The sequence below is a fragment of the Erinaceus europaeus genome, chromosome 12, assembly GCF_950295315.1.
Source record: "Erinaceus europaeus chromosome 12, mEriEur2.1, whole genome shotgun sequence".
NCBI classification, from domain to species: domain Eukaryota; kingdom Metazoa; phylum Chordata; class Mammalia; order Eulipotyphla; family Erinaceidae; genus Erinaceus; species Erinaceus europaeus.
Window position 1 is genome coordinate 78789650 of NC_080173.1, and position 17960 is coordinate 78807609.

The window sequence follows — 17960 nt, forward strand, 5'->3', positions numbered from 1 at the left end:
TCCCTCTGTCAGCTTGTGAGAGCTGCAGCATGGGGAAACAGAGCAGCCTTCCCTCTGTCTGTGGTGTCGCCCAGAAAGAACTTGGCAGCCATATGTTGCTTTGTACTCCCAACAAACTGCTCATCTCCTGGCTTGTTGAGTCATTTGGGGCAGGAAGTCATATGCATCGTCAGTGAACATCTTTAACTGGTCTTTGCAAATAATACCAGCTTCCAAATAATTTGGGGAGCAGGGCTCTCCAATGCCACCAATGGAAGAAATTAAATTAATTTAAGTTAATTAAATTAATTTCTTCCAGTGGAAGAAATTAAAATTAAGATGTAATCTGCAGTGGTCCGGGAGGTGGCGCAGTGGCTAAGGAATTAGACTTTCAAGCATGAGGCCCTGAGTTCAATCCCCGGCAGCACATGTACCAGAGTGATGTCTGGCTCTTTCTCTCTCTCCTCCTATCTTTCTCATTAATAATATAAATAAAATCTTTAAAAAATAAAAATCAAGTACTGTTTAATTGTTTTAAAAAAAAGGTGTAATCTGCATCTCAGCACTTTTGAAAAGGTGAGAGAGACAAACAAACAAACAAACATGGGCAGGGACTGGAGAAGTAGCTCACCTGGGAGGGCATCTGCTGTGCTTTAGCTTTGGTCAGCTTTGAGCCCCTGGTGCACCACATGGTAGGACTGTGGCAGCGGGGGAAGCTTCGATGCAGTGTTGTCTGTACCCCCCCTCAAAAAGAAAAGTCAGCTCAGAGCAGTGAGGCTTCTACCATGACCAAAAAAAAAAAATCACATTTTGGGGCCAGGTGGTAGCGCACCTGGTTAAGCACTCACATTACAGTGTGCAAGAACCCAGGTTCAAGCCCCTGTTCCCCACTTGTAGGGGGAAAGCTTCATGAGAAGTGAAGCAGGATTTCAGATGTCTCTGTCTCTCTCCCTCTCTATCTCCTCCCCCCCCCCCAGTTTCTCCTTGTCTCTATCCAGTAATAAATAAATTAATTTTTTAAAAACTTTATTTTTTATTAGATAGAGACAGAGAGAAATTGTGGGGAAGGGGAGGTAGAGATGGAGAGAGACAGAGAGATACCTGTAGCCCTGCTTCACCACTCATGAAGCTTGCCCCCTGCAGGTGGGGACCAGGGGCTTGAACCTGGGTCCTTGAGCACTGTAGTATGTGCTTAACCAGGTGCGCCACCGCCTGGCCCCTAAATTAAAATATTTTTAAAATAACATTTTTGTCTTTATTGGTGCACTTCATTTTATCTCATTGAAGTTGCGGTTGACTGATTTTGGTTTGAGGTGCAGTGCTCTAACAGGAGGTTTAGTGGCAAACTCTTGGTGAGTGAGTGGCTGCTGAATGGAAGAGGAGATGCAGAGTAAGAGGTGGCCGCTGCCTCTGGGTCTCAGGATGTGTTTTTGTTCCTTTTTACTGACCTCTTGGACCTAGTTGCATATGGGATACTGTCTCTTTCCCGTGCTCAACCCATAAAGCACTTTATTTATTTATGTGTGTGTGTGGATTATTCTGGGTCACAACCATGTCAAGGACTGGTGGTACCATGGGGTTCTGACTATCATAGGCAAATGCGGCATTTAAGTGCTTTTTTTTAATTTCTTTATTGGGGAATTAATGTTTTACAGTCAACAGTAAATACAATAGTGAGTGCATGCATAACTTTTCCCAGGTCCTCTGCCATCATGTTCCAGGACCTGAGCCCTTTCTCCCACCCACCCCAGAGTCGTTTACTTTGATGCAATACACCAAAGTGTACACATTGGAAATTTCCCCATGTCTCTCTGTGTGTGTGTGTGTGTGTGTGTGTGTGTGTGTGTGTGTGTGTGTGTGTGTGTGTGTGTGTTAAGCTTGTCAGATGTATTCTCTATCCTCACAGTGACCCTCGGAGGTAGGGAACTTGGAATCTTTTGCAATTGAGCCACGTGAGGCTTGAGGGGGCTAAGTAACTTGCCTGAGGTGACAGAGCCAGGATTGAAACAAAAACCATCTGCCCCCAGAGCCTGTGCTCTTACACGAGAGGCACTGATTCCTGTCTAATACAGTGAGGCTGCCAGGCACAGCTGTCCCCTCAGAAGAAAGGATTAAGTGGCAGTGGATGTTTTGTATTCAGCCTAACAGAAGCATAGAGCGCAGTTCTTTATCCTGGTGATTGGCAGTGTCTTTGACGGCACTTTGGAGGGACAAGATGGAAGCACAGCTTGCTCAACTGGGGAGGTGTGGGGGGGCAGGCTGGCTACTGATGGCAGTAGACATTGCTTGGAGATAAAAGAGGTAGCACATCAGGACACACACACCCCAAAAAAATAAATCTCAGTGAAATGATTTCTGTTGTAAAAGAGTATCTGGTGGTGGGTAGATGATGGGATGATGGCACACTAGTTCGAGTACACATTTCAATGCACAAGGACCCAGTTTAAGACCTGGTCCACACCTGCAAGGGGGAAGAAAACTTCAGGAATGGAGAAGCAGTTTTGCAGGTCTTGGTCGGTCTCTCTCTCTCTCTCTCTCTCTCTCTCTCTCTCCTTCCTTCCCTCCACCCCCTCACTCTCTCCCTCACTCCTCCTACCTCTCTCTTCTCCCCTCCCCCTGCCCCCGCATCTTCCCCTTCCCTCTTAATTTCTCTGTCAATAACCAATAAATACAATTATTTTAAAAAGAGTATCTAGCAAAATGAGGTGAGCTCCTAAGAATTTCATAGCCAAACACACACACACACACACACACACACACACACACACACCACCAGACTAACAGTTACTGTTTTGTGCTATGTAGGGGTGTGTGTGTCTCTTCATCTTGGTCCTTTATCATTAAGCCTCCTGATTTGATACAAGGCTTAGGAAGTCTTTCCCTCATCTCTTCTCTACCAGGATGGGAACCTGCCACTGACATGACTGTCAAGTGGGCGTCCAAGGGGGTCATCCCATTCTTCATTCATGGTCAAGGAGAAATGAATGGCAGTGGGCTCTTTAGGCATCACTGTATCACTTCTAACATTTATTGAACACTTATTATGTATCAGGCAGTGTCCTAATTGGGGTGTGTGTGTGTGTGTGTGTATACATATTTATAAATTTCGTTCTAACAGCAACAGCATGGAGGCAGGTATTATTATCTTCATTTTTTTATATTTATTTATTTTTCCCTTTTGTTGCCCTTGTTTTTCATTGTTGTTGTCGTTATTGTTGTCATTATTGATGACGTCGTTGTTAGATAGGACAGAGAGAAATGGAGAGAGGAGGGGAAGACAGAGAGGGGGGAGAGAAAGACACCTGAAGATCTGATTCACCGCCTGTGAAGAGACTCCCTTGCAGGTGGGGAGCTGGGGACTCGAACCGGGATCCTTACTCAGGTCCTTGCGCTTTGCGCCACGTGCACTTAACCCGCTGCGCTACCGCCCGCCTCCCTATTATCTTCATTTTTTTATGAAGAAACTGAGACTCTGAGAAGTGAACTAACTTATCCAAAGTCAACTCCACAGGTGTCAGTAGAGTACATGTGAACCCAGGCTCTGTGGCTCTAGAATCACATCCAGAACCATTTCTCCTGTGCCAGAAAGCCCTGTGCTAAACAGAAGTATTGACTGAGTATTTGGCCAACAATATCCACACTCGGTCATGAGCTGTTGGTTCTCTGGCAGTTCCTACCTGGAATGGAAGTGGTTACTAGGAGGGCTTCTGAAACTTGAGCGTGTTAGATTTCACACAAGGAACCATTGCTGACATAATCATTAAGCTCAGGTGGAGCCAATCTTCCCTTGTTACTTTTCTAGCTCTCTTCCCTAGACAGTGACCATGATCTGCCTCATGGGGTGCCTAGACATTGCAGTCTTGGCTCCTCCACTAGTAAAAGTCATGGGTGGGGAAACAACTGTGGAGTGGGCCAGCAAAATAGCTCACTTGGATAGCGTGCCACTTTACAATGTGCAAGACTCAGATTTGAGCCCAGTCTCCTCCACATCGAAGGAGATTTCAGTGCTGTGGTTTCTCTGCTGTGCCTCCCTACCTCTCTGTCTCTATCAGAAAGTCAGTCCTGAGTGGTGAAACCCCAGGGATGATTCCCCCACACACACAAAAAAAAGTCATGGAGGAGCCTAGGAAGTGGCACAGTGAGAGAATTGCAGGCATGAGGTCCCCAGTACCACATATGCCAGAGTGCTATCTGGGCTCCCTCCCCATCTATCTGTCTCTTGTGAAATAAATAAAATACATATATTCTAAATTTAAAACATTGTGGGTATAGGTTTGTAACATATTTACCATTTTTAATTGAGACATTCTTTTAAAAAAATTTTTAATTCTCTTTATTTATTGGATAGAGACAGCCAGAAATCAAGAGAGAAGGGGGAGATAGAGAGGGAGAGAGACAGAGAGACACCTGCAGCCCTGCTTCACCACTCGTGAAGCTTTTCCCCTGCAGGTGGGGACCAGGGGCTCAAATCCAGGTGCTTGCACATTGTAGCACATGTGCTCAACCAGGTGCACCACCACCCAGCCTCAGACTTACCATTTTAATTAACCATTTTCCACTTCAAAAATTTACAGTTTGTGAAGGCAAATATGACACTTACCCCTTCATTTTTCCTGTAGCACTTTGATTGTAGCTATAAATTGATTAGAAAACTCAATATTCTGAGATTTTAGAGAAGTGAAGAGTAAAATTTTCATGTTCCTTCTACCATTCTGTCTTTCATTTATTTAATTATTTATTTTTATCAGATCACTGCTCAATTCTGGTCTATGGTAGAGTCAGTAATTGAACCTGGAACCTCAGAGCCTCAGGCATCAAAGTCTACTGCCTTCACTTCTCCACCCTCTTCTTCCTCCCCTCCTGAGCTCATCAACATGGAGTATCAGAGGTGGACACAGGAGGAGAACATATGGTGTATGTTATGCCTGATGCCTTTGTCTGTAGGAAGCAGAATAGACATGCCAATTTTGAAACCTCTGGGGCAAAGGCCTTCTTTCTGAGCCATCTATAGTGATGGGAAAATCAACCCTTAACCCAGCATCCTGACCATAAATCTGCTAGCTTTGATTGCTCATAAGCTTGTGATGGTTCTCACCAGCCTGGCCAATTCACCCACATCTTTCTCATGGTCTCTTAGACTGGTCTGTTCACCATGTTTCTGTTCTGAAAAAGGAGCGATAGGAAACATAGTCAAGGTGTACTGTTAGAAGAGATCTAATTCTACTGGCACTTGTCTTAGGTTCTTCATTCTGGAACTTGGAAAGCCCTCAACAATGCCAAAGACACGTAAGAATTTCAGCCGTAAAGAAGCCTTTTACACAGTTTTACACAGTTGAACTTGATTGCATAATTAGGTATCCAGTCAGCCGGCCTGCAGACAGTGTTTCCATTCTCTTTTCCATTCATTCACTCCTCCCATTTGTTCACCCATTTACTGAACCTATGACAGGTGCCAAATACTGTACTTGACCAACAGCCTTACCTGGCTATGAAGAATTCAGTCGCAGGCTGTATCACACAGTGGAAAAACCATGCCACAGAAGTAAGATTTGATCTTAACTCCAGGAACATGAGACAAGTAGCTGCTTTAGAATGGTGCTGTGATAATAGCAACAATAATAACTGTAGCAGTTAACAGCAGCCAGTTCATGCCATGCCCAGTTCTGAGCACACTTGCTAACTCATATAATCGCAACAGTCCCACTTCACAGATGAGGAAACTGGAGAGAAAATTGGGTAACTTGCCTGAGATCACCAACTGGCCAGTAGCTGGAGTGGAAGAGTCTGGCTCTGGAGGTGTGGCAAGAACTTTTCCTCTCAGACTTCATGTATAGGGTGCATTAGTGGTGTTTGGGTTAGGAAGGGTGGGAACACTTTCTAGGACCTGTTTTCACATGCTACTCACAGAAAGCATGGTGTGCTGGCTGTGGTTAGTATTTGGTGGAAGGTACCAGGGTAAAGTTTGCCTGAGAACGCACTGACTGACCTTGCCAAACAGCTCCCTGGTTAATCCTGCATCTGTGTTAGCTTTGGCTTAATCCCACAGATTTGTAGCAGCTGTTGAGAAATAAAAACTCAGCCCAGTCAAGTGCAAAACCAAGTCCTCAGAATGCGAGGCAGATTCTGTGTCACCCTCAGGAGCTGGAACTTCTCAGAAATCTCCACGTTGCATTTCCCTGTGGCATCTGTGGGTGCTGACTGACCCCACCAGTGTTTCAGATTAGCTGGGCTTTGGCGGTTGCATTTTTACAGTCTGCCAGTTCCCAGTCCTGACCCTCTTGATATTTGCTTCATTGTTCCATGGGTCACTATGAAAGCGTTTCTGGCCAGCATTCCTAGGATGATAGCTTCAACCACAGCCTTGGAATCACTAACCAGAACCAGCCGCCAGGCCAAGGAATGGTTACTTTTAAGTAACTCAATAGCCCATTTTGTCATCCTTTTTGATTTCGCCAAGTTGAGCTAACATCATCTCCTCTTTCTTCTGTTCTATTTCATCTTGGTTGCACTTGGTGAACAAACATTTAACATGTCTGGGCATTGAGGTTTTGCAAGGACATAGTCAGCTGAAGTCACTTGACCTTGGGGTGGCTATGAAAGGAGGTGGCTCAGCAAGTTGAAGGTATCACCAAAGTGAATCTTGGGTGAACTTTTTGCTGGAAGAGCACTGGAGACAGCTAAAGTCATCTGGTCTTTACCAACAGCAGAGGTACCCGACCAGTGAGCCCAGTTCAAGTGCTTGTTTAAATCCCCACTCACCTTTTTCCTTCACAGTGTCCACTGGGAGATATTCAGTTGCTCCCCACCCACCCAGTCTCCTGGTTCAGAGGCTGCTGTGCTGGGCGCTGCTTGACTCAGTCCTTCTCCCTCTTCCAGACCATGTATCAGGCTGTGCTGTATTTCATGCTACAGTCATCTAAACCAGAAAGTAGGGATTCCTGTCAGTGAAAATTTTTTCCAGATGTTCCTTTAAAATTTGGAAATCACAGATGGGGAGAAGGTAGAAAAAAAGGGACCAGAGGCAGTCAGGCCACATTAGGTCCCCAAAATGTGTCTATGTTTTGCAGAATGCTCTTATGGCAAAAGTACAACTGGCCACAGCAGGAAACCCTCATTTTCCGAGGAGCTTCACGTACAGCGGATTGACGATACAGCGGATTGATTCACTTTAGGATTAAGCTGACAGGAGAATGACTTTTGAAAGGGCTGCTGACAAGACAAGGGAGAAATAGGCATAAACTGATTCACCTATTAATGATGTGTCCCCTGGAGTAGCTCTGTAGTTTTCAGAGCATCTCTGTGTGCATCATGGCATCTTAGGTCCATTATTCATCCTGGGATGGGCCTCTTACCATGCTAGGTAAGGTGGCCTGACCTGCTGAGGCCTGGTACCCTGTCACCTGCTGAAGTCTACAGAGATATTATATTAGACCTGGCTATAAACCCAGGCCCCTGGTGCCTACTTACCCTCCACACTACTGTGTTTCCTCCAAAGGAAGAATAAAGTTTTTTTTTTTAAATATAAATTGTAATTTTTATTTTAGAGAGAGAATGAGACCAAGACCAGAGCACTACTCAATTCTGACTTATGCTGATTCAAGGGATTGAATCTGGGACCTCTGGGGCCTCAGGTATGAAGGTCTGTTGCACAAATCACTGTGCTATCTCCTAGGCCCTTACTTTATTTTTTACCTTTGCCTTCAGTACTGTCTTTTGGAAAAATAATCATTTGGGAGGGCCAGGCAGTGGTATCTGTGGCAGAGTTCACACATTATCGTATTCAAGGACCTGGGTTCAAATTCTCACTCCCCACCCGCAGAGAGAATTTTCATGAGTAGAGAAGGAGGTCTGCAGGTGTCTCTTTTATCTTCTCTGTCTCCCTGTCTCTCAATTCCTGTTCTAGCAAATAAAAAGACAGGGGGAGGGGGGAAGGAAAATGGCCGCAGGGAACAATAGACTTATCATGAACTTTATGAAATTGCACGTAGACTTTTTAAAAGATAGGAGGAGAGAGAGAAAGAAAGAAAGAACCAGACATGACTCTGGTACATGTGCTCCTGGGGATTAAACTCAAGACCTCATGCTTGAGAGTCCAATGCTTTATCCACTATGCCACTTCCTGGACCACCACAGACTTTTTTTGTATATGCACTTTCCTCTGGAGAAAAAATCTGTAGCTTCTAGCCTCCAGTGTCTGTAACCCAAAATGGTTGTGAAGCAAAAAAAAAAAAAAGAAAAGAAAAAAAAGAAAAAGAAAAAGAAAGAAAAACAACTTTAATGGGCTTGAGATGTCACATGTACTTGAAAAGACACAAAAGTAAATAACTCTTGGTGATCACTTCTTTTTTTTTTTTTATAAAGATTTTATTTGGGCCAGGTGGTGGTGCACCTGGTGGAGTGCACGTGTTGCAATGCTCAAGGACTCAGGTTCAAGCCCCCAGTCCCCACCTGCAGGGGGAAAGCTTTGCAAGTGGTAAAGCAGGGTTGCAGGTGTCTCTCCGTCTCTTTCCCTCTCAGTCTCTCCGTTCCACTCAATTTCTGACTGTCTCTATCCAATAAATAAATAAAGATAATAAAAAATTAATAAAAATAGAAAAATTGAAAGATAACTAAAAAAATTTTTTTAAAGATTTTATTTATTGGGATCATGTGGTGGTGCACCTGGTTAAGCACATGTTACAATGCTTGAGGACCCAGGAAAGAGAGAGAGAGAGATTCATCATCATTAAAGTGACTATAGGATTTTTCCAATGTAAGATTCACTTTCTGACTCAGTCATCAAAATTGGCACAATGGAATGATTATTCCTATGCCTTCTGTGCTGTTTCAGAACAGAGTAACCTTGACACTACATTGTAATTAAGATAGTCCATGCAATCTACAAATTGCTAATGAATGGCATGCATTCCTAAAGAGACTCCTAGCATATAAAATTAGGCCATGCTGTGTTACAAAAGGGCCAGCTTTTTAATGTCGGACTAAGTCTAGAAGCATACTTTCCCCCTCACCAAATCAGCAGATCTTTACTTGGAAACAAAAGCTCCAACAACAGTGGGTAAAACACAAGCCAGGACCTGTCTTCCTGAGACACAGTGGGAAAGAAAAAGGGAAGGATCTCTCAGGAGGGAGAGAAGATGAGGTTTTTAAGGGTTGCAGTTTCTTACCTCTCTAAAGAGAGGATCCTGAGAGAACTCTCACTCTCTGTGGTAATTTGAGTTGGGGTAGGGGAGGGAGTTACAGTCCTACCTATACAAGGAACCCAGGAAAAGGGAATTTCTTCCTTAGTTTGCTTGGATGGGGGAGGGGGAGGCAGAAGTCCAAAGTACTACACTAATGTCCTCAGACTGTCCCAACCAGCCCTGCCAGCCTCAGGGACACTGGTTGGGTGGCCAGGTATTTAGGGACTAGTTTCCCAGGTACTAAAACATCTAGCCAAGACTCAGCTGTATGCTGTATTTCAAGTATAATATTGGGGCTTACATTCAAACTGGTCTATTATAATTATGATTTATCTTCCATCTCATATTTTCAGCTCACAGACAGTATTTTACTTTATGCAAGAGTCTAGCTACACAGGAAGAGAATCTTGTTACAAGATGCCATGTACTATCACAAGATGTGATAGTAGAGACCTCTTAACAGTATATGCGACAGAGGAAGAGTTGTACAAAAAACTGGGGAAAGGGGAGTTGAGCAGTAAAAACAACAAGGGCAACAAAAGGGAATGAATAAATAAATAAATAAGTAAATATTTTTTAAAAAACCGGGGAAATAGTACAGCTGGTAGAGCACAGGACTTGTATGTCTGGGGGTTTCTGGTTCATTCAATCCCCATGCCTCCTCCTTTCTCTAGAGCACTGCTTAGCTCTGGCTTCCAGTGGTGTGGGGAATTGAACCTGTGACTTAAAAGCCTCAGGCATGCAAGTATTTTGCATACCCATTATGCAGTCGCCCCTGCCCAACATGTATTCTGTCTCATGAGATAAATGAAATATATATATATATTGCCTCCAGGGTTTGCTGGGGATTATTGCCTGCACTATGAATCCACTGTGCCCAGAGACCATTTTTCCCATTTTTGTTGCTGTGTTGCTGTTATTGTTATTGCTGCCACTGTTGTTGTTGGATAGGACAGAAAGAAATCGAGAGAGGAGACAAAGACAGAGGGGGAGAGAAAGAAACCTGCAGACCTGATTCACCACTTGTGAAGTGAGCCTCCCTGCAGGTGGGGAGCTGGGGGCTTGAATCGGGATTCTTGCTCTGGTCCTTGCCCTTCATGCCATGTATGCTTGACCCGCTGCACTGCCACCCAGCCCATGTATATGTATATGTTAATTAATTTATTTATTTTTAGTTAAAGATGGTTAATCTTGGAGTTTCTTACTTCTTATCCTTTTATCAGCACATTTGTGTAGGTAACCCCTTTGGCAAATGGCTGTGTTGTATTATTGAACTTCTCCCAAAAGTATTTAATCTGAATCCTGCATCAGAGTTCTCTTCAGTTGTTTAATACTGTATGTGCAGATTCACTCTTATTCTGATGACCTGTGGCTAGTTGGGGAGCCTGTTGGAAACAGACCTGGCAAGACATGCAGCAGCACTAGTACAAAGCTCACCCAGTTTGAAGTAGGGTCTCCCAATCAATCCTTCCTGCAGAGATGCAGGTCTCCCCTGACAAAGAAAGCCGAACATCTCTTGGCAGGTATCCTGCCCAACTCTCACTACTTAAGGCAGAATTAAAGCAAAAATAGTCATAACCACACAGAACTTCCTCCTGGCTGTAAGCAGTTGGGCTTCTGCAGCCCTTTCCTGTTTGGTACACATGTACTCTCTTCGGCCAGTGCCCAAGTAGCCAGCCCTCCCAGCTGGTCCCTGGGACCTACAGCTAAATCACCAGTGGACTACTCTTTGGTTTCTCCGTGTCTTTCTGTCTTTTTTTTTTTAATATTTATTTATTCCCTTTTGTTGCCCTTGTTGTTTTATTGTTGTAGTTATTATTGCTGTTATTGATGGCATCATTGTTAGATAGGACAGAGAGAAATGGAGAGAGATGGGGAAGACAGAAAGGGGGAAAGATAGACACCTGCAGACCTGCTTCACCACCTGTGAAGTAACTCCCCTGCAGGAGGGGAGCCGGGGGCTCGAACCAGGATCCTTACACTGGTCCTTGCACTTTGTGCCACCTGCACTTAACCCGCTGCGCTACTGCCCGATTCCCGTGTCTTTCTTCTTTATGGCTGCATTAGTGGCTCAACATTTCATGTAATTATGTCACTTCCTGAGCTTGGCAGTTAAGGTCCAGAGTACCCAGTTGCCCACCTAAACTGTGCTCACAAAAGCAGGAGGGGGCAGAAAAGGGAGTCTGCACATAATTGCCTCCTACTCCTGGGCTGTCACATTCACTTTTTCTCAGCCTCGTTCCCCCCTTTAGACCCTAGTTCCCTCATGGGTACAGGGTCAGCCTTGAGAACTTGCCTCCCATGAATTGTTATGAGTGATACTGAGAACTGCAGGTTGGGCTAGCTCAAGATACTGCTCCCCCCATATTTGCAAATTGAATGGCACTAGCCTCTAACAACTGCTGATATTCCAAGCGTGGGAACCAGAGGGGAATGAGGAAATGGGTGGATTATAACTGCTTGACTTTCTATTCACTACCCTTGTCCTTTCTTGGAGACTGGAAAGCCATAGAGACCTTAGCTGCTGGTAAGGGGAGCAGATATCAATGAAAAATCTCCCTTCCTGACTGAATCATAAAAGCATAAAAATTATAAAAGTTGTTTTGCATAACCATTATGCTATCTCCCTAACCAGGGAAAAATCTTATGACCCTTTCATGATTCCAGAATAAAGAGGAAAGAAATAGACCTTTGTAGCCCAAGAGGTGGTGCAGTGGATAAAATGTAGAGCTCTCAAGCATAAGGTCCTGAGTTCAGTTCCTCACATAGCACGTGGCAGAGAGATGCTCTGGCATTTTCTCTGTCTCTATCTCTATCATTAATGGCAAATGAGGAGGAGGAGGAGGAGGAGAAGAAGAAGGAGAAGGAAAGAGAAAAGAAAGGATGGAAGGAAAGAAAGAAATAGAAAGGGTGGGAAGGAAAGAAGGGAGGGATGGAGGAGTCCTAGGACAGTCGCTGAGCTGCGTGGTCTAACCCTTCTTCATCTTTGTGCTTTTTAGAGAAAGAAAGTGCCCTTGGGAGAGGTATGGGATGAAAAAGCTCTCCTTGAGCAAGAGTAGGGTCCCCTCTCAGTCTGTGTTACAAGAGCCTGAGTAAGATTCTGATGTGGAGTCTCCTGCAATCACAAAGCACCAGAGCATTGGGATTGGAGCTGCTCTCATCACTCTTGCCCAACCTGCCCTGATTTATGTCAGTAAATAATTTATCTCTGTTTTAGTGTTTTCCATTCCATCTACCCCATTTAACCTCTCAACTTTGGGCTGGAGGGACTTGAAAGAACTCTGCAGTTAAGCAGATTTGGATGTAACCACCTTCTATTTTTCTTGCAGCTTAAACTTTGGAACAAATATCGAATCTCCAACATTCCATCACTAATATTCCTAGACGCCACCACTGGGAAGGTTGTGTGCAGGAATGGACTGCTAGTGATCCGAGATGACCCCGAAGGTGAGTCCTTGGCTCATCCATCTCACCCTTCCCACTGCCCCTCCCCGCCGTGGCCTCCACCCCATCGCTAGAGTACACACAAATGAAATATTTATAAGTGAATTTTATTTGTCTAGAGAATGTTGTCTTGATGAAATTTCAGTACTCTCCAAAACACAGTTAAGATTTTTTTAAATACTTATTTATTTATTCCCTTTTGTTGTACTTGTTTTTTTTTTATTGTTGTAGTTATTATTTGATGTCATTGTTGTTGGATAGGTCAGAGAGAAATGGAGAAAGGAGGGGAAGACAGAGAGCGGGAGAGAAAGATAGACACCTGCAGACCTGCTTCACCACTTGTGAAGCGACTCCCCTGCAGGTGGGGAGCCGGGGCTCAAACTGCGGCTGGCCCTTGTGCTTTGCGCCACGCCACGTGTGCTTAACCCACTGCGTTACCGCCCGACTCCCCACAGTTAAGATTTTTAAAGAGATCAGGATGTCTCTCCGAAGGACTTTAACTCATGAACCAAAGGGATCTGAAATAAGGAAGTTCAGCATCTCTGGCAAAGAAGGTCACTGAGAAGAAACTAAAGCTCAGATGCTGACTTCTTATAGTAGTTTCTCAGCAGCTGTAACCTTCATGATTAGAGACAGGCTAAAGAGTCTTCTCCCCCACTCCCTTTAAAATCTCATGTAGCCAAGTCTCAATCTCTGTGTTGTTTTCCTGGCCATAGCAGTGACAACACCTGGTTTCTGACCCCAGTCCTACAAACCTCACTTACTTTGTTTTGCTGCCTGACTAGGTGGCTGGCCATGGCTTAGCTAGGCACCTCCATCCAGACCACACAGCTCAGCAACTGTCCTTCCTTCCTTCATTCCTTCCTTCATTCCTTCCTTCATTCCTTCCTCCCTCCCTCCCTCCCTGCCTCCCTCCTGCCTTCCCTCCCTCCCTTTTTCTTTCTTCCTTTTTTTTTTTTTTTTTTGCCTCTAGGGTTATTGCTGGGCTCAGTGCCTGCACCATAAATCCACTGCTTCTGGAGGCTTCCCCCCCCCTTTTTGTTGCCCTTGTTGTTGTGTTTTTTGTTGTTGTTATTGATGTCGTTGTTGTTGGATAGGACAGCGAGAAATTAAGAGAGTAGGGAAAGACAGAGAGGGGGAGAGAAAGATAGACACCTGCAGACCTGCTTCACCACTTGTGAAGTGACTCCCCTACAGGTGGGGAGCCCTACGCTGGTCCTTGGGCTTCGTTCCATGTGCACTTCTTTCTTTCTCTCTCTCTCTTTCTTTCTTTCGAGACAGAGAGGACACCAGAGCATCTCTCTGCCACATGCCATGTAAGGACTTGAACTCAGGACCTTATGCTTGAGAACTCAACATTTTGTCCACTGTACCACCTCTTGGGCTACCAAGGTCCATTTCTTTCTCCCTTATTCTGGAATCATGAAAGGGTCATAAGATTTTTCCCTGGTTAGGGAGATAGCATAATGGTTATGCAAAACAACTTTTATACCTGAAGTACAAGGTTCAGTCCCCACCATCACTATAAGCCAGAACTAAGAAGTACTCTGGTATGGGGGGAAAAAAAAAAAAAAAACCTTCCCTCCCTCACCTGTTGCTCCAGTCTTCTTCTTCTTCTAGCGTTTGCCCTTCTTCCGTAGCCAGTCAACAGCAAAGCTGTCAGGAGCTGCTTGTTGCTGGCTTTGAAAGTGACTGGGATCCATGTGGATTCAGTCGGCTAGGAAGGATCGTCAGTTTCCCCAATGAATGGGTACTCACGGGATGCACCACGAGAAGGTCGATCCAATGCAACCCGTTGCTCCAGTTAGAAGCACCAACACTGATCCCAAATTTTTCCAGGACAGATTTCACTAGATTCAAAAAATTTCCCTCAAGAAAAAATGAGGGCATGGTGGAACCAACTCTTTATCTTCTCAAGTGTAAAACACACACACACACACACACACACACACACACACACACACACACCCTCTGAAGACTGTTAAACGCAGACCTCCCACCCCACCTCTAGAGATTCGGAGGTCTGTTTATTTCAGGGTGGGCTTGGCCACCTGCAATTTTTAACCAGTCTGTGCTTTCCCCAGCTCCCCACCCACCCACCCTAGGCAATTTCGAGGCAGTGGTCCTTGGACCACCCTGTGAGAAAATACTATTCCCTTTAGCTGGGAACATATCATTGCTCTTCCTGCCTGAGGCTTAAGTGTCAGAGCATAGACCATCTGGACTTAGTAAATTTTACTTCTCACTAGACAGATTCTTATTGAGTTCCCTGGGCCCCAACCCAGACAGACTAAGGCAGAATATCTGGGGGTGGACCTGCTGATTCTGGAATTGCAACAGAAGAAACTCACAGTTAAAACCATGACAAGGATTCCTCAACCCAGCCCCTCATCATGATCACTGAAAGCATCGAGTTTGCTTTGTTTTCAAACATCCATCTTCAGCCTTGTCCCTGGCTTCCAAGATTTGGTTGTGACCAGGACTTCTGTGCTTTTCAAATGCCACAAACACTGTAATCACCCTGGTTATAGAACCATCACTGTGAGGGTTGGATGTATTCTGCTATGGATGAGTTCTGCTTTTTAAAAAAACATACATATATATATATATTTAATATTTTTTAATTTATTTATTCCCTTTTGTTGCCCTTGTTTTATTGTCGTAGTTATTATTGTCATTGTTGATGTCATCGTTGTTGGATAGGACAGAGAGAAATGGAGAGAGGAGGGGAAGACAGAGAGGGGGAGAGAAAGATAGACACCTGCAGACCTGCTTCACCGCCTATGAAGCGACTCCCCTGCAGGTGGGAAGCCGGGGGTTCGAATCGGGATCCTTACTCCGGTCCTTGCACTTTGTGCCACGTGCGCTTAACCCACTACGCTACCGCCCGACTCCCTATATTTTTGTTTTGCTTATTTGTTTGTTTGTTTGTTTTGTATAGAGACAGAGAAATTGAGAGGGAAAGGGATTAGAAATGGAGAAAGAAAAAGAGACACTTTTGCAGTACTACTTCACCACTTGTAAAGCTTCCGCTCTGTAGGAGGGAACCAGGAGTTTGAACCTGGGTCCTTGTACATTGTAGTGTGGATGTTCTAGCAAGTGCTCTACCACCCTGTCCCTGAGTTATCCTTTTTGTGCTGTTTTATCTACAGGTCCTTTGGGTAGGATGAAGTTGTTTGATGATAAAAGTGTCAGTGCCTTGCAACCCTGAGGTCTTTAGGGTCAGAGGCTACAATGAACATTCCTGCCATCTGTCACCCATTTTAGGTCTGGAATTCCCATGGGGACCTAAACCCTTCAGAGAAGTCATTGCAGGGCCCTTGCTCAGAAACAATGAGCAGTCCCTGGAGAGCAGCAGCCTGGAAGGGTCGCATGTGGGAGTCTATTTCTCTGCACACTGGGTAAGTGTTCCCTCCCTCTTCAATCCAGATGGAAAGAAACAGTGAGGTTGCCACCAGCATCAGCTGTGGGTGACTTCTGGAGGTGTTACTAATCCAGCAAAATTTCCTGGCATTCTGGTTTCTTCCTGTGCTCATGTATTTCTGGCATACAATAAATGCTGGTTAGTATGAAAGGTACATGGTACGGATGTGTCATCTTCTTTAAAAAATATATTTTAATACATATGTATCTTTTATTTTTTAAATATTTATTTATTTATTCCCTTTTGTTGCCCTTGTTGTTTTATTGTTGTAGTTCTTCTTGTTGTCGTCGTTGATGGATAGGACAGAGAGAAATGGAGAGAGGAGGGGAAGACAGAGATGGGGAGAGAAAGATAGACACCTGCAGACCTGCTTCACCGCTTGTGAAGGGACTCTCCTGCAGGAGGGGAGCTGGGAGCTCGAACCAGGATCCTCACACTGGTCCTTGCACTTTGCACCATGTGCACTTAACCCACTGTGCTACTGCCCGACTCCCGTATCTTTTATTTTTATTGCCACCAGGATTGTCACTGTGGCTTGGTACTGGTATGAATCCATGGCGGCCACTTTTTTCTTAATATTTTACTTGATAGGACAGAGAGAAATTGAGAGGGGAACAGGAGATAAAGAGAAAGACACCTGTAGTCCTGCTTCACTGCTCCTGAAGCAACCCCCTGCAGTGGGGAGCAGGGGCTCCAACCTGGGTCCTTCTGCATGGTAATGTGTGCACTCAGCCAGGTGCCCTACCACCCAGCCCCTGCCCCTTCTAAATATTTTTAAAGGTAATGGCAAAGACCCATTTTTAATGTAATATCTTTAAAAGTCAACTTTTTTTTTTTAATTGCCACTAAAATTATCATTTGGGCTCGGTGCTGTCACTATGAACCCACTGCTCCTAGTGGCCACTTTTTCCTTTTTTTTTTTTTTTTTCTCTCCTTTCTGTTTTATTAGACAGGTAAGAGAGAAACTGAGAGAGAAGGGGGAGGTAGAGGGGAGAAAGGGGACAGAGAGAAACCTAGCACTGCTTCACTGCTTGTGAAGCCTCCCCCTTCAGGTGGGTCCTTGTGCACTGTGATGTGTTCGCACCACCACCCCAGCCCCTTGAAAATGTCTTTTTGACTGCTGCCATGGGATAGAGTCCATGTTGGACACGTACCCTTATGAGAGGCATCTGCACTTCTACCTCTCCCCCTCTGCCCCCCAGAGCACTGCTCAGCTCTGGCTTACGGTGGTGTGGGGGATTGAACCTGGGGCTTTGGAGCCTCAGGCAGGAGAGTCTCTTTGCATAACCATTATGCTATCTACCCACGCCTTTTTAAAAAAGATTTGTTTGTTTAATGTGAAAAGAGAGACCAGATCACCATTCTGAACATGCGTAATGCCAGGGATAGATGCTAAGCTATCTCCCCAACCACTATTTCTGATTCTTTCGGGTTTTGCTTACCTGGCCTCTGGTGATAAATGTGTGGGAATGGAATGTGGAAGGGGCACTGCTGTGCTGTAGGTTCGCACTTTGTCTTTCAGTGCCCACCGTGCCGAAGCCTCACCCGGGTCCTGGTGGAATCCTACCGGAAGATCAAGGAGGCAGGCCAGAAATTTGAGATCATCTTTGTTAGTGCAGACAGGTAATGTAGACTGGGGAAAGTGGTGGTGTGCATCTATCTTCTCTATGTGCTTAGCATGCCTCTCTTTTTCTTTATACTTCTCATATCTTTATTCTAGAATGTGATAGAGGATGTAGAGATTAGGGAAGACATTATCTGGAATTATTTGCAGAGGGTGGCTACACTCCGCAATTACGAGCCCACAGGGGAGCATAAACAACAAAAATAAACAGAAACAAAATAACCCCATCTGTTTCTACTATAAACAGTGAGCCAGTTCACACCTGCACCTGAGACTAGGATGTAGTTCTCTGGTTGATTCAGTTTTTCAG

At 44.8% G+C, this 17960-nt stretch overlaps 1 protein-coding gene across 1 annotated transcript in view; it reads left to right on the plus strand.

Moving 5' to 3' along the window:
* NXN (nucleoredoxin) overlaps nt 1-17960 on the plus strand; it is a 212777-nt gene that overhangs the window by 159688 nt on the left and 35129 nt on the right. The window contains exons 2-4 of the mRNA XM_007520419.3: nt 12488-12605; nt 15870-16003; nt 17549-17649. Coding sequence (XP_007520481.2) covers nt 12488-12605; nt 15870-16003; nt 17549-17649 — 353 coding nt within the window. The remainder of the gene's footprint in view (nt 1-12487; nt 12606-15869; nt 16004-17548; nt 17650-17960) is intronic.